Source organism: Asterias amurensis, chromosome 17, assembly GCF_032118995.1.
Source record: "Asterias amurensis chromosome 17, ASM3211899v1".
Lineage (NCBI taxonomy): Eukaryota > Metazoa > Echinodermata > Asteroidea > Forcipulatida > Asteriidae > Asterias > Asterias amurensis.
In genome coordinates, this window is record NC_092664.1 from 9,076,025 (window position 1) to 9,093,319 (window position 17,295).

General features: G+C 38.0%; 2 protein-coding genes across 4 annotated transcripts; both read left to right on the forward strand.

The window, feature by feature from the left end:
* The first annotated feature begins 1,354 nt into the window (after positions 1-1,354).
* LOC139949728 (carbohydrate sulfotransferase 11-like) lies at positions 1,355-5,526 on the forward strand. Of its 2 annotated transcripts, none has more exons than XM_071948233.1 (4): positions 1,355-1,645; positions 2,244-2,373; positions 3,019-3,104; positions 3,517-5,526. In XM_071948233.1, the coding sequence occupies exons 1-4, from the start codon at positions 1,628-1,630 to the stop codon at positions 4,432-4,434; spliced, it is 1,152 nt and encodes a 383-aa protein (XP_071804334.1). In that variant the 5' UTR covers positions 1,355-1,627; the 3' UTR covers positions 4,435-5,526. The 2 variants fall into 2 exon arrangements, with proteins under 2 accessions (XP_071804334.1, XP_071804335.1); XM_071948234.1 differs by lacking the exon at positions 1,355-1,645 and adding an exon at positions 1,661-1,756.
* A 2,617-nt stretch (positions 5,527-8,143) lies between these two features.
* Positions 8,144-15,076, forward strand: LOC139950017 (carbohydrate sulfotransferase 11-like). 2 transcript variants are annotated; one of them, XM_071948640.1, is made up of 5 exons: positions 8,144-8,345; positions 10,401-10,547; positions 11,703-12,010; positions 12,367-12,561; positions 13,134-15,076. In XM_071948640.1, exons 2-5 carry the CDS (start codon positions 10,418-10,420, stop codon positions 13,803-13,805), a joined length of 1,305 nt encoding a protein of 434 aa, XP_071804741.1. In that variant the 5' UTR covers positions 8,144-8,345; positions 10,401-10,417; the 3' UTR covers positions 13,806-15,076. The 2 variants fall into 2 exon arrangements, with proteins under 2 accessions (XP_071804741.1, XP_071804742.1); XM_071948641.1 differs by having other exon boundaries at positions 10,405-10,547.
* Positions 15,077-17,295: the final 2,219 nt, after the last annotated feature.

Here is a 17,295-nt window from a genome sequence, read left to right on the forward strand (position 1 = left end):
AAATGAGTTCTCCAAGTTTTGTTTACAGTCATGGCACTTTTGTGTCCGATCCACAATCAAGCACCCTTGCTTTAAAGGCAGTGGACACTATTGGTAATTACTAAAAATAATTATTAGCATAAAACCTTTCTTGGTGACGAGTAATGGGGAGAGGTTGATGGTATAAAGCATTGTGAGACACAGCTCCCTCTGAAGTGCCATAGTTTTCGAGAAAGAAGTAGTTTTCCACGAGTTTGATTTCAAGCCCTCAAGTTTAGAACTTGAGGTCTCGAAATCAACCATCTAAACGCACACAACTTCGTGTGAAAAGGGTGTTTTTCTTTCATTATTATCTCGCAAGTTCGATGACCGATTGAGCTCAAATTTTCACAGGTTTGTTGTTGTATGCATATGTTGAGATACACCAACTGTGAAGGCTAGTCTTTGACAATTACCAAGTTAGCAACGTGAACGTAACGTAAACGTAAGTTCGTAAACGAAGTGTCATTTTTTTTAGTCTATGGTAGGTACTCAAGATAATTGTTAGCAACTTTCTTGGTAACGAGAAATGGAGAGCTACTGATAGTTTAACACATTTTGAGAAACGGCTCCCTTATGAAGTAACGCAGTTTTTGAGAAAGAGGTAATTTAAAAGATTCATCAGGCCCTTTTTAGGTGTTGCAGCTTCTAATGACCAACTGAGTCCAAATTTCACAGATTTGTTATTTTATGCATGTTGGAATCACCAAGTGAGACTACTGGTCTTATACTTATAGACTGCCCTTGGGCTCAGTCGAATAGAAGGTGCAGTGTTGCATGACAGTTCGGCACACCCAACAAACAAGTTTAATAATAAGCTATGTGACCTTTATTGTGATTTGTTTTGGCGGTTGGGGTCACCACATGTACAAATCCCATTGGATTTTTTGACAGAGCTAAAGAATAATAATATTATTAGAAGAAGAAAAAAACAAATTATACAAATGTTGACGAAAATATTTGCTGCTCCGACTACTAATGTCAGAACAGCTAATAAATAAGGTAATTAGTGAATTCATTAATAAATTAATGAATAAATTAATTAATTAATTAATAAATAAATTAATAAATATAACATACAAATAAATAGTGAAACAGTAATTCAGCACACTTGAGTAACTCCCGTTGTATTGTTTCACAATATCAATAGACGAACAGAGTAGAAAAGACCGCAAAATTCTCACAATAATATTTAGTTTAGAGATCTGAGGAGTGACCACAAACAACATATTTTTCTGATTGGCCATGTACTCGGACAAAAGGGAAGTAAACACACAAGTCGACGTGCACGAACTGTTATAGTGTGATGTGTGCATCCAAGCATTACATACACAAAGGTACACATTATGCAGGTATTCATGTTGTATCACATAGGGCATGATGTTACTATGTTCCGTATAGCTATCCTAGTATTTACATGAAAATTAAAACATCATATTGCGACACGTGTGGACAAGTTTAAGCTAAGAATCAAAAACTTCCTCCAAGACGAAATTATAGAGTAAGATAAAACCACAGAGGAGGCTAGAAATGATTTGCATCCTATGCCATAACGCGAACCGTTTCATCGTGTGGTGGCAACAATAGTCTCAGTATTTTAAAGCCAGTGATGCGTGTATATGAACAGGTAAGTTTTCTTATACGGAACGTTCCGTACCAACTTAAGAATAGTATCCCAACGTAGTTTGAGTGTTAACATTGGGACGGTCCAGAGATCTGTCATCAAGACAAGAATATGGTAAGGAAAAAACACACAATTTAATCTACACTAGGACTGATTTGTGGTTCTACGTGCAGATGAAGGAGAAACGAGGAACAACCGATGGTCATCCCGAAGTTGCAACAGAACAATGAAAGAAAAAAACACCATAAAGTTGCACATGGTACCTCCATGGTCGCACAGTGTGCTTTCAGTCAGGTGCCAAGCAAAAGGCTTCAGGCCTGACGTATGTTATTATTTGCATTAGAAGTTGCCTCTTTCTCGAAAAACTACGTTTTGTATGTTCAGCGGGCTGTCGTCCCGATAATGGAGATTGTATGCAGTTCTGAACAAATACAGATACAGAGGGAGCCGTTTTCTTCATTGCTCGTTTACCAAGAAGTACGTTTTTATGTTAAACATTATTTTGATTACTTTCAAAATTATCCAGTGCATTTCATAACTAACCTACCACGGTATTATAACCATGTCCTCCATATTTATGTCCTCCATATTTATTACTTAGACTGGGACCACCGGGTGCTGTAACATGAGGTTCCGAAGACAGTGTTTCGGCACGGCTAAGACGGTTTCCATATCCCTGGTAGTCGGTATCGTGGTATGGCTTGTCCTTGCGAACTACTGGCCAACAAAAGGTGAGTAAACGACATAAAAGACACTGGACACTACTGTCAAAGACCAGTGTATCTCAACATAGGCCTATGATAAAGTAACATAACAACCTGTGAAAATTTGAGCTCAATTGTTGCGAGATAATAGTAAAAGACAAAAACACCCTTGTCACACGAAGTTTTGTGCTTTCAGATGCTTAATTTTAACCTCAAAATCAAATTCTGAGGTTGCAAACAAATGACTCCTTTCTCGAAAACTATGTTTAGGTAGCCATTTCTCACAATGTTTTATACTATCAATAGCTCCCCAAGTAAGGTTTTATGACAATAATTATTTTAAGTAATTACCAATAGCGTCCACTGCCTTTAAAGGAACATTGGTTTTTGCTAACAGTTGCTGTTAGTGCAAGCACTTGATGTGATACATAAACCATAAGCTGACAAACCTGGAGAGGTTTGAGATCGATCGGCCATCTTGGTCACAGAAAATAGTGAAAACCCGATTCAAATTTTGCATGATCCTTATAGCATTACAATGTGGATGTAAAATTTGGGGATTTTACCGTAAACCACATTTCCTTGCTATTTATTTTTTGCAGTCAAGGCCCTACACTTTAATTGCTTAACATATAATTTTATTTCGTTGTTTCATCCGTTTTAATTGATTAGAGCTAGATGAATCGCCGAAGTTTCCAAATCCACCGAGAGGGGTGAAGAACAAACCGAGTCCAGTACACGTGTCCGCCGAAATACAGGTAGAGGAACATTACATAATTGGTGCTAATAAAGCAGTTGTTGGCAGTGTAGCACTTTAAACTAATCCACCATTTACATAAACTGACAAACCTGTAGAAGTTTCAGATCGATCGGCCGAGAAAAAAAAGTGGAAAACGATAACACATTTCGCATTACATCGATTTATAATAATATTATAATACGTACACATTCACAGGGATTCATGTCATGCCCAAAACGTATCTATACAAGATTTCAAAACCCCAACACCATCTGTGATTTTCACTTTTCCCACCTAAACAACTTGACGACTATGAAGCGGAAACTTCTAGAGGTAAATACATCATTCACAGTGAGTATGGGAAGTCATGTCATGACCAAAAACGTGATCTACAAAAACAAAAAATTAACCCACGACTTGTGTTTTCTCAGGAGGAGGTAAAACCTGTAGAGGAGCCAAAGACCAACTCCTCGCTGATGGATTTTACCCAAGCCCAGGAGGCTGTGCAATCCAAGAGGAAAGCCATCTTACGGGAAACCTGTAAACGCAACGGGATGACTTCCCAGGCAGGTCCTCCTATGTTCACGAAGAGACACATCTACGTCGTGGACAAGTATAGAGTCATGTACTGCTTCGTGCCTAAAGTAGGATGTAGCAACTGGAAGCGGATCATGATGGTACTCGACGGTGAGAAAGATACGGTAGAAGGCCTTACTTCTAATGAGGTGCATACAAAGGCCCACCTGAGATTCTTCAACTCGTACACTCCCGGACAACAGGAGCATCGACTAAAAAACTATCGCAAGTTCTTCTTCGTCCGAGAGCCACTGAAGCGTGCACTGTCCGTGTACCGCAACAAATTTGAGGACTTGGCCACCTACCGCGGCAACATGCACTTCCACACCTTCGGGAAGCAGATCATTAAGAAGTTCAGGAATGGGCCTTCTCAGGCTGAGTTAAAGACTGGCGAGAATGCAACCTGGACGGAGTTTGTTGACTACCTGACACATCCAACGGAACGAAAGGAGGTCGAAACAGACATCCACTTCAGCGATCATTGGAGGCAGATGAATCAAATCTGCTCTCCGTGCAGCATTGACTATGACGTCATCGGTAACCTAGAAACTGTTAATGCCGACGCCAAGTACGTTCTGAACATGCTAAAAGCACCAAGCAATGCACAGTACCTGTCCTCAGCGGGCAGCCGCCCGACCAACAGCTCAGACAAAGGCACGTTCGATAAATACTTCTCCAAACTCAACAAGAAACAGCTGACGCAACTCTGGGAACTTTACAAACTGGACTACGAACTATTTGGTTATTCAAAACCAGAAATAATTCCTACGTAGGACAACTCTTTTTTTCTTTAAAGTTCAAAACCTTTAGAACATGAGATAGCCCGAGTTTCAAATTAATACCTCAAAGTCTTTGGGGTTGTTTTTTTCAGTGCGCTCGAGTATGTGTATTCTGTTGTTAAAAAACATTAACTATTTTTTGCAAAAAGTGGGACTATATATCAAGATCTACACAACCGATTTTTGTTTTACTTTTTCAGTTATAGACTCCTTGGCATTGCGGATTAGTCTTTGGTAGCTGTGAGCCCATGTTGACCTTTACTTACGGGTCAACCGGGAAGTGTGACCTTATATCAAGAGCTACTAAACTTTTTTTTTTCAGTTATAGATTCCTTGGGCAATGAGGCACATAATCCAAGCAAAACAACACGGAACAGCTTGGTGTTTGTTCACAAACACTTAATGTCTAGTTATTATCAGTTTCCCCCAAAAGCCTGAATTGTATTTCGTTCTACATGTATATGTTTTGATGTCGATGAAAAAGACAAACAAAAGCAAAGGTCATCGTTTATAAATGTACTATTTTAGACATTTTCATGTGCAAGTCGTTTAGTATAATAACTGGCAATTGGAACAGGCAATTTATTAAGTCTCACTTAATGGCGTACTTTCTTATTTAAATAACTGTTAGTTTATATTAAAATGTCTTTCAAAAAATGTTCGGTATAATAACTGGATCGCATGGCAATTTAGTTAGTATCATATGATGATGTAACGTTCTCGTTAAAAAAGGTGACACAATAAATCTAAATTACTGTTTATTTATGTAAAAACCTTAATTAAAAAGTACAGTTATTTTCTGGCATAAAATTACCACTATTTTCGGTGACAGAGATAGAGCCTCAACCTAATTTGAATTTGTTTATTTGTTTGGAAATTTTGGGGTCAACTTCTTTTTGTGAAACATTTTTTCAACCAAAATGAGAAGAGTGTTAATTGTCGTACTTGATGTTAGCAAATTGTTTTAGAAGAGTGTAACATCTTAGTATTTTCGTATTATTATTGTTTCTTACATCAAAGTTTATCGTTGTATGATAGATATGTTCATTAAAGATTCAATAAAGCGAAAAGGATTTTTTTTTTAAATACCTTTTGAAGAATATGCTTTATTAAAAGTGTCATGTGTCATGTCGCATTTGAATTTAATACTGAGAGAAAATACATGTAATTATTAGGATTTGAAACTTTGCATGGTGGAAATAAGATATAGAAGAGTTTGCGGTAACACCATGTAATGAATCTCTAAATCTCTAAATCTCTAAATGAGTTGGGGTGGTTCTATACATGTAATAAAAAACAATATTATTGCGTCACAGAGAAGTCTCCCGAATTCTGAAAAATCTGCTCCGCAGTAGTCGTTATAACAAGACAAGTTCTTAAAAGCACTACTCAGCGAAGATACAGATATTACCACAAACCATAAGACCGTGCAATATTTAAAGGCAGTGGACACTATTGGTAATTGTCAAAGTCTAGCCTTTACAGTTTGTGTATCTCAGCATATGCATAAAATAACAAACCTGTGAAAATTTGACCTCAACCGGTCATCAAACTTGCGAGATAATAATGAAAGAAAAAAAAACCCTTGTCACACGAAGTTGTGTGCGTTTAGATGGTTGATTTCGAGACCTCAAGTTCTAAATCTGAGGTCTCGAAATCAAATTCATGGAAAATTACTTCTTTCTCGAAAACTATGACACTTCAGAGGGAGCCGTTTCTCACAATGTTTTATACTATCAACTTCTCCCCATTACTCGTTACCAAGAAAGGTTTTATGCTAATAATTATTTTGAGTTAATTACCAATAGTGTCCACTGCCTTTAAAGACACTGGACACTCTTGGTAATTGTCATCAAAGACTAGTCTTCACAGTTGGTGTATCTCAACATATGCATAAAATAACAAACCTGTGAAAATTTAAGCTCAATTGGTCTTCGGAAAAAACGCCATTTTCACACCAAGTTGTGCGCTCTCAGATGCTTGATTTCGAGACCTTAAATTCTAAATCTGCGGTCTCGAAATCAAATTCGTGGAAAATTACTTCTTTTTCGAAAACTACATTACTTCAGAGGGAGCCGTTTCTCACAATGTTTTATACTATTAACCTCTAACCATTACTCGTTACCAAGAAAGGTTTTATGCTAATAATTATTTTGAGTAATTACCAAGAGTGTCCAGTTTAACCAATTCCATACTAATAATTTTTATAAACATGATTACTCTAAATTATTAATTTGAGATTTTGTTAGCACAACTATAGAATCCTCTGGAAACTACTCTAAACTACAACCCCAGATTTGGTATCAAATACCAGTATTCTCAGTTGGTGTATCCCAACAAATGCATAAAGTAACAAATATCTGAAAATGTGGACTCATGGTCGTCGAAGTTGCAACAGATTTATGAAAGTAAAAACACCATTGTTTCATTACTTTGTGTGCTTTCAGATGCATAACAAAAGACTTCAGCTGAAATATTCTATTATTTGAGTGAGAAAACAACCTCTTTCTCAAAAACCACGTTCCTTCAGAGGGAGCCGTTTCTCACAATATTTTATTCTACCAACAGCTCTTCATTGCTCGTTACCTAATAAGTTTTTATGCCAACAATTATTTTGAGTAATTTGCAATAGTGCCTTTAAAGGCAGTGGACACTATTGGTAATTACTCAAAATAATTATAAGCATAAAACCTTTCTTGGTGACGAGTAATGATGAGAGGTTGATGGGTTGATGGTATAAACATTGCGAGAAACGGCTCCCTCTGAAGTGCCATAGATTTCAGGAAATATTAATTTTCCACGAATTTGATTTCGAGACCTCAGATTTAGAACTTGAGGTCTCGAAATCAACCATCTAAACGCACACAACTTCGTGTGACAAGGGTGTTTTTTCTTTCATCATTTTCTCGCAACTTCGATGACCGATTGAGCTCAAATTTTCACAGGTTTGTTATTTTATGCATACATTGAGATACACCGACTGTGAAGGCTAGTCTTTGACAATTACCAAAAGTGTCCACTGCCTTTAACGCTTCAATAGGAAATGTGGACACGAGAACAAGACGTTACTGTCAGTAATGTTTCCCAGGTTCTGCATTCCAATTACGGATTCTTCTTCATAATCGCTCCAGTGGTCGGCGATATCTCAAAAAAGACGACCCCATTTTTAAATGAAATTTGTATGTTTTAATCTTATTGAATACATGTACATTTATGCAGGACTAAAACAATCAAATATTTCCAAAACCGAAGGTATGTACTTTGCCTTTCTTCAGTCCAAATGTAGACAATTTTGGGCCATGTGTGTAAAGGAAAAACATGATTGACTAGCTTTTCAAATAATGCTCTCTAAAGATCTCAACCTGGCAAGTATAGGTATACACACACACATATGGTGTTACCGCAAACCAAAATATATAGTGAAGTGTTTATAAAATTACTAAATATTTCAGGTTCATTTAAAACCTTTATTATTGAAAGTAACAAATAAGATAATAATTGGGGCGTCAAAAGCTCAGAAATATATTTCGACAAACATATGTTAATATCCTCATGGCCCAGTCCTTTGCCAGCGCTAAGCAACTTGTGCTCATTACCATAACAAAACATACATATCTGACCCACCTATTTGCATTTCTACTTATTGTGTATACTTATAGTGTATTGACTGTATGGGAGATTAGCATACAGGTAGAACCCCTCATTGAACACCACGCAACAAAGGTACACCGACCGCCGACCGCCGACCGTCAAATGATCAAGAAGTGACGCGGGGATTTCGATCGATTGTACGGCGGACATTGATGATCCGAACACGGTCACAGGGTGTAATACATTTCAAAGTCAAAGTGGAAGATCGACTGGACTATGATGAAGATTGTGGACACATGTTGATAGTCAAATAGGTAGGTTTTTAGTGGGCTTTTTCACTTAATTTTTTTGATTGAGCCTTGACAAAAACACCGGAAGTAACTCCGTGGCTATTGATAAAGCGTGAAGTATATAAATATGGAGGGCTAGGGGTAACCCAATTGTACCCTCCGTCCCAAAACGTCCAACGTTGGCACCGGCACCCGATCTATCATAACTTTGGCTGAATAAATCCCATTCATGTCCAACGGCCGTTGCCTGCCGTGACAACAGTGGTTATAACCATTGAGGTAGAAACCGCGGTTATTGCTCCATGTTATAACACAGGGAGGATTTCTACCTCCATTATACCTCCATGGTAAACACTTACAGTTTTTTTCCAGCGATCTTGTCTACTATAGCCTATGAACAAGTCGTTACTTTGAACAATTTTCCAATCTCCATAATTAATTGAACAGGACACGAGTATAAAAACAATCACGATAAAGCTTTCAACCCAATGATCCAAGTTTGTATATTTAACTTCGTAAACACTCATCCGACAGAAAAATTAACCTTATATCTCAATATTAAAAAAAAAAAAATGGTAACGCTTTGACAAGTATTATCAATGTAGATGTAGATGTATATGTAGATGAAACACATTGAAACATCGACCCAAATGATGGCAATAAAAACAAAATGCGGCTTTGGACTTGGACTAACCATGAAGGTAGAAGATGGAATAGCAGACAAACAATTACCAAGACAGCGAATGAAGCAAATACCAAAGACTAAACACTACATCAAACGATCTTCAAGTTGGAGCGCAGCTTGACACCGTGTTTTCACATTTAAAGAAGTACAGCCAAACCAAAACTATGCCAAAATCGGAAAAAAACTTAAAACAAACATTTAGTCATTATTACTAGAACAAACTGTGACCTTTACAAATGGATAGTCGGCAAGTTAAAGCAAGCAAGTGGACACAATTTAAAATTACTCAAAATAACTGTTAGCATTTAAACTTACTTGGTATAACGAGCAATGGAGAGCTGTTGGTAGTATAAATGATTGTGAGAAAAGGCTCTCTCTGAACTGACGTAGTTTTTGAGAAAGGAGTAATATCTCACTTTATTTATATTGAATTCGAGACCTCAGCTAAGGTCTCAAAATCAAGTGATCTCGAATTCAAGATTCTGAAAGTACACAACTTGTGCGAAAAGGGCTGGGGGTTTTCCCTCCATTATTCTCTCGCAACTTCGGCGACTAATTGAGTTCACTTATTATCAGTACAAATTTAATTTAAAACGACGTCGTGAATTGTCTACATTATACCGCCACGTGTACAAAGCACCGAAAATAAAAACATCACGTGTCTGGTAAAACATCTCCGCAAGATAATGGTGCGTCACGTTGAATTAGTTCGTCCCTAAAAGCAACCGTTATAGTAGCATACAACCATGTATGTAAGAGTAAGTTCAACTTGAAAATTACTGTCTTTAAAAAAATAACATGATGTGAAAAACTATCAGCTGAAATTTTTTTATATTATTTTACTTTCCAAAACAAATTTACTTTAGTGAAAACATAATTTTTAACAACGTTCTCGATAATGTTGCAAGAACTATATAATATGCTTATACATTGAGCAAATTAATTATAAAAATATGTGACCAAACGTACACAGATTTTGGGGAAACAGTTTAAGTCAAAGAATAGACTCTAAAGTGTATATTCGTGATTACAATGTACTCGACTTCGGCTCGTACATTCTATCCACGAATCTACACTTTCTCATCCATTCTCCTTAGAATGTCACTTTCTACTCTCAGGCAGGGGGTGCTGTTTTGCGGTGGACGGGCAGCAGCACGACATTCCACAAATCACAAGATAACGCCAGAAAGTTTAATTCTCATACTATTATTTATTTCCATATTGCTGTCTCTCTCTATATTCTCCATACATGTATTTCCACTTCACTGCTTCTGTTACACTAAGTCTCCTGTTCATGTTGGTTGTGTTAAAATTTAGCCATTGAGAAAGACTCTGCTCGGGTTGAAACGTCAGGCCATTAACTATTTTGTTTTCGCATTTTTCCACATGTAAAGACAGTCTGTAGTGAGAGATGGCGCTATTGAATGTAATTCCCCGCCGGTGGTTATACCGTTTCTGCAAGGCGTGGTTTATACAGATATTTCTGCTGTCGTGTATTATCTACTTAACCTTGTCATGGGTCGTACAAACTGAATTCGAAGGTACGTGATTGTCTTAAAATATTAAAGGAACTGGACAAAATAAACACTATTCGACATATACTCACAATAGCTGTTAGCATCAAAACCTACTTGGTAACGAGCCATGTAGAGCTGCCGTTGAGAGCATAAAACATTTTGAGAAACGGCAGAGGTAACAGAGTGGGACTGAGGTAATTTCTCATTCAAACAATGAAAGATTTAAAGGCAGTGGACACTATTGGTAATTACTCAAAATAATTATTAGCATAAAACCTTACTTGGTAATGAGTAATGGGGAGAGGCTGATGGTATAAAACATTGTGAGAAACGGCTCCCTCTGAAGTGACATAGTTTTCGAGAAAGAGGTATTTTTCAACGAATTTGATTTCGAGACCTCAAGTTTAGATATTGAGTTCTCGAAATCAACCATCAAAAAGCACGCAATTTCGTGCGACAAGGGTGTTTTTTCTTTCATTATTATCTCGCAACTTCGATGACCGATTGAGCTCAAATTTTCACAGGTTTGTTATTTAATGCATAGGTTGAGATACACCAACTGTGAAGGCTAGTCTTTGACAATTACCAATAGTGTCCACTGCCTTTAAGCTGAAGCCTTGAGTTATGCATCTGAAAACACACAAAGTAATGCAACAATGGTTTTTTTCTTTCACAGTTCTCTTGCAAATTCAATGACCAATTCGGCCCGAATTTAAAAAGGGTTGTTATTAAAGACCAGTGTTATCATTTGGAATATGCAAATAAATGCATAAAACAATAAAAATTCTTTGACAATTATTATTTTTGCCAAAAAATGCAAGAAAATAATGAAAGAAAAAACACCACTTTTACTGAAATGTGTGTGTGATTTCAGCAGATGCATGAGAAAGACTCCAGGCCTGAAGACTTTCACAGATTCAAATATTTTGAGTGAGAAATGACCTCTTTCTCAAAAACTAAGTGGCTTCAGGGGAGCCGTTTCTCACAAGGTTTAACAAGTACGTCTCTTCTCGTTTTACCAAGTAAGTTTTTTAATGATAACAATTGTCTTGAGCAAAAGTGTCCCTTGCCTTTGACCAAGTGAGGATCAGAGCTCTCTTGTGATGTAAACTCAATCACACGTGATTAGTTTTGAACAAAAACTCAGTATGCTTTTTCCATTCCTAAAAATCCCCACAGCTCCAGAAATCAACTTCAATGCGCCCAAGAGCCTCCGAAAACACGAAGACTTTATTTGGGAAGATAGCAACCACCTTATTGTTCCACACAAACCGCCAACCGCAATCAACTCATCGAACGAAAAACCTAAAGAGGAAACCCAAAATAAGCATCAAGAACAACCGGCCGGCAAACAAGAGCTACCGGCCGACAAACAAGAGCAACCGGCCGACAAACGAGAGCAACCGGCCGACGAACGAGAGCAACCGGCCAACAAACGAGAGCAACCGGCCGAACACCGAGAACAACCAGCCCAGGAAATACCCAAGGTTAGCGAAAGACTTTATTTGGGAAGATTTATATCAACTACCTCATTCTTGTCTGAATTGTCAAACTTCATGAGAAATAAACAAAACTAATTTCGAGTTTGAAATTCATCACTCATTTAAAAAAAATTTTAAATCGATGTCATGCAAAATGTGTATTCGTTTTCTCACGATTTTCTCGTGAACCAGATGGCTGATCGATCTCAAACTTCTAGGATTGTCAGATTATGTATTTGGTAACTATTTGAAGTGCTTACACTGCCAGCAGCTGTTTTATTTTAAGCAAAAACCAACTCTGCAACGTTTCAAATTGTTCCTACCAAAAACAGTTTATGAATTGAATTTTTGTAATCACGCAGGAAGAGTCTGCTGATGTGGACGGGCCCAAGGACTTCATGACACAGCAGGCTGCGGTGCAACTCGAACGGCACGCACACCTCAAAGAGGCGTGTGCCAGACATCCCGAACTGTCACAAGGGGGCCTGAACAGCTTTACACTCAGGCACCTCTACGCACACGAGAAACATAAAATCCTCTACTGCTTTGTACCAAAGGTAAGAATAAGAAAGTTGCATCAAGCAACAAAGAGAGAGAATTTGGGGAACTATAGGGCTCTTTGGGAATCCTGGCTTCAGACTCCGTTCTCTGGTCTGAGCAGAATCTGAGGCTGATGAAGCCGGTTTCGTAAAAATAAAATCACACGCAACGTCACATCCCCAGTTTTTGCCAACCGAGGTTGGACAATTTTATTGTACACCACTTTCCCTTGGTCTTTGACTTTTTATTATTTTAATAGAACAACCCAACATTGCTCGCGCTTCAATTTTAATTTAAAGATTGCCTCATGAAAATTGGCAGCAAGTCGGTTGGGAAAGAACTAATATTTTGTTTTCGGGGCGTGTGCCAAGGTCAAAATAAGCCCAATGTAAACGCCAACAGAACTCCTGACAAGAAATGTTCACATGTATATAGGATTAAAACAACGAAGAGTTCCTAAATCAAAGGTATACGTTGCCTTTAATACAGTTTTCTGCCTGAAAAAGATATCTCTATTTATAGCATAAAACCATCCAGTTTAAGATACCATGCAACTTCTTATTGGTGTCATTTTGATTTTTATACGTAGGTTGGATGCAGTAACTGGAAGAGGGTACTGATGGTTCTAGATGGTAAAAAACAAAGCACCAAGCAAATCACATCTGACGAGGCCCATTTCAAAAACGGTATGAAACGTCTCAGCGGACTTAGTAAGGCCGAGCAACAGCATCGCCTGAAGACTTACACAAAGTTCATGTACACACGACAGCCATTCCTACGCATCCTTTCAGCCTATAGGAATAAGTTTGCCGATATCAAAGTCTACAGGAACGAGCCGTACTTTCAGGGGATAGCCAAGAGGATCATGAAGAGGTACAGACAAGACGCCACGGCCAGGGAGCTCAAGACCGGTGAGAACATGACGTGGTACGAGTGGACAAGCTACCTCACCAACCCAACTGAGAAGGCAAACTTTGACGACCACTGGCAGGAGATTTACAAGATGTGCTCCCCGTGCAAAGTCAACTATGACTACCTCGGGAGGTTGGAGACCATTGGAGATGATGCCAAATACATGCTGACTGCGTTAAATCTCCAGGATAAAGTGTCATACCCAGCTAAAGCAAACAGTCACCCTACAAACAGTTCAAAGACATATGAGACATTCTTTAATCAGATTACTAAAGCGACAATTGGTAAACTCTGGGAGGTGTATAAATTGGACTTTGAATTATTTGGCTACCCCAAACCAGACTTTTAATGCTTTGATATTATGGTGACGTACCATCAAGATGAACATTGTTATGAATACATATTATTACTTTATTTTTGTAGGTGCTATTACAGTATTGGGACTTTTTTGTAGTTGAGTTCTGGGCCCAATTTCATAAAGCCTGTAAGCACACAAATTTGCTTAGCATGACATTTCTTCCTTGATAATAAGCAAGAATACCAACCAAATTTCAATTTGATCCATATTGCTTGTTACTGGCATTCAGCTGTTGTTTGCTTATCCTGAAATTCATGTGAATTTTTTTTAGAAATCCTGTTTTTATTAAGAAACAAATTTCATGGTAAGCCAATTTTTGTGCAACAGGCTTTGTGAAATTGGACCCTGGTCTAGAAATAAAAAGACCAAGACCTTAATGTTCTTTAAAGCCATTGGACCCTTTCGGTAAACAGTATTGTCCAGGGCCCACACTTCGTATATCACAACTTCTATATCAAATAACAAACCTGTGAAAATTTAGGCTCAATCGGTCATCGGAGTCGGGAGAAAATAACGGGAAAACCCACCCTTGTATCTGCGCGTTTCGCCGTGTCATGACATGTGTTTAAAATAAATCCGTAATTCTCGCTAACGAGAATTTATATTGTTTTACTGTTTTCTCAAAAAGTAAAGCATTTCATGGAATAATATTTCAAGAGAAGTCTTTCACCACTACCTTCTGTAAACCCTGTAAGTTATTTGTAAATCTGTGAACTTCTTTTTTTTTGTCTGTACCGAAAGGGTCCAATGGCTTTAAAGCCATTATACACTTTCGGTACAGAAAAAAATAAAAGTTCACAGATTTACAAATACTTTACAGGGTTTACAGAAGGTAATGGTGAAAGACTTATCTTGAAATCTTATCCCATGAAATGCTTTACTGTTGGAGAAAACATTAAAACAATTATCAATTCTCGTTAGCGAGAATTACGGATTTATTTTAAACACATGTCATGACACGGCGAAATGTGCGGAAACAAGGGTGGGTTTTCCCGTTATTTTCTCCCGGCTCGGATGACCGATTGAAGCTAAATTTTCACAGGTGTGTTATTTTATATATAAGTTGTGGTACACGTAGTGTGAGCCTTGGATGATATTGTTTACCGAAAGTGTCCAATGGCTTTAAGGACAGTGACTACTGCTCTTATTCCATCACCCTTATGCTCCGACAACCCTATGTTCTGAACAATTCCTGATGATTTACATGTTAGATTGTTTAGGTTAGCGTTATGGTTATGGTTAGCATTATTGGTTGTCAAGAACATAGGGATGTCGGAACATAAGTCTGTAACCAAATGAACTCCTGAAGTTCAAAAACCCCATGAATGAAATCGAGACCTACTTCATTGATAAGACCATTCTGCTTGCAAATGGATTTGCACTAAGTAAAGAATTTGCTTACAGTAAAGGTTGGATGCTATAAGCATGCCTTTGATTGTGCTTCTGGTGAACAGCGCTTTGGAATTGATATTGCACAATTCATATTAGCAAAAAGAAATGCCATTAAGCAGCCCTATAAATCTTGAATAATGAATATGTACGCTCATTCACGGGTCATTTCAATGTGCTAGCATATAGCACATTTCAATTGGCCAATTCCAGGGGTGACGATCGAGCAAGGCATGCTGGGAAAAATGCCGCGGTGAGATCGGTCACCCCTGGGAACGAGGTTGAGCACAACCCAATAAGCATTACTAGTCTGGCACCCCTTGTTCACCCATGCGGGACACAGAATGTCTTTAAACAGCAAGTTGTCGCAGCTCTTCCATTTAACTCCCAATGTAATGAATTACCAAGGAGCGCCCTCTTGTGGTCAAACTGTATTTCTCGCAAAAAGGTCTAACATGTGTGTACTGGTGCATTGTTTTTGTAATAAAGTTTATAGACGCAAGCCTTTTGTTGCAGTGTGAGGGTTTTTTGTGTGTGGTCACTTTGACCTGCATTACTTATCAAAACATGTACAATACCCATCAACAGACATAGGGCCAAATTAAACAAACACTAATAAGCAAACATATTCAGGGCCAAATGTCAAAGAGGTGCTTTTAAAAGCACAAAAAGTAGCTACTAAGTACAACAACATTGTGCTTACCAGAACAGGGTTACCTGCCGAAATACCTCCAAAAACAAGATAATGTTGTGTGGTGTGGGTTAATTTGTACACCTGGCTAAAGAGAAGCAATTTATGGTTGATGTGTTAACTTGGGAACAGTACACGCCAAGCAATGCAAGCATGACCTCAAAAACTGGATAAGCACCCTCATACTGACAAGTCAGATGCAAACATTGTGTGGGTTCATTTGTACACCTGGCTACAGAGAAGCAATTTATGGTAGATGTGTTACACTCGGGTGCAGTACACGACAAGCATGACCTGCAAAACAGGATAAGCACCAACAAACTGACAAATCTTCTGCAAACATAATGTGTGTTAATTTCAACAAGTGGCTATAGAGAAGCAATTTATGGTAGATGTGTCTAAATGGGGAGCAGTACACAACAAGCATGACCAAAAAAAAAACCAGGATTACATGTAGCACCCACACTGACAAGTCAGCTGCAAACATTATGTGGGTTAATTTGTGCACCCGGCTATAGAGAAACAGTTTATGGTTGATGTTTTTAAATGGGGAGCAATACATGTCAAGCATGGCCTCAAAAACAGGATTAGCACCCAAACACTGACAAGTCAGCTGCACAAACATTGTGCAGGTTAATTTGTACACCTGGATACAGAGAAGCAATTTATGGTTGATGTCTTTAAAGGCACTGCACACTATTGGTAATTACTCAAAATAATTATCAGCATAAAACCTCACTTGGTAACAAGTAATTGGGAGAGGTCGATGGTATAAAACATTGTAAGAAACAGCTCCCTCTGAAGTGGCATAGTTTTCGAGAAAGAAGTAATTTTCCACGAATTTGATTTCGAGACCTCAAGTTTAGAATTTGATGTCTCTAAATCAAGCATCTAAACGCACACAACTTGTGTTTTTTCTTTCATCATTTTCTCGCAACTTCGACGACCGATCGAGCTCAAATTTTCACAGGGTTGATACAATAAGTGAGAAGACTAGTCTTTGACAATTACCAAAAGTGTCCACTGTCCTTAATTGGAAAACAGTTCACGCAAAGCACGACCTCCAAATACAGGATTTAATCCCCTTGGAGAAGAGAAGCAATTATAGTCGAGCTTCTTTCTCAAAGACACAAGTGTCACAACCAGGAATCGAACCCACACTCTGAAGACTTAACCATCGGAAATTTGATGCTCTAAACCACTCAACCATGACACCCTGACCAATCTGAAAATCCAACTTAAATGTTACATACAATTCTATCAACAAAGCCATTTCTGATGAAAGTAATTTTGAAGGATGCTAACTACCATCTTTAAATATAGCAAGCTTTCCGATAGAAAGATTAAAGAACAATCTCGTTGGGGTAATTTCCAAAGATAGTACAACCTTACCTTCAAAAC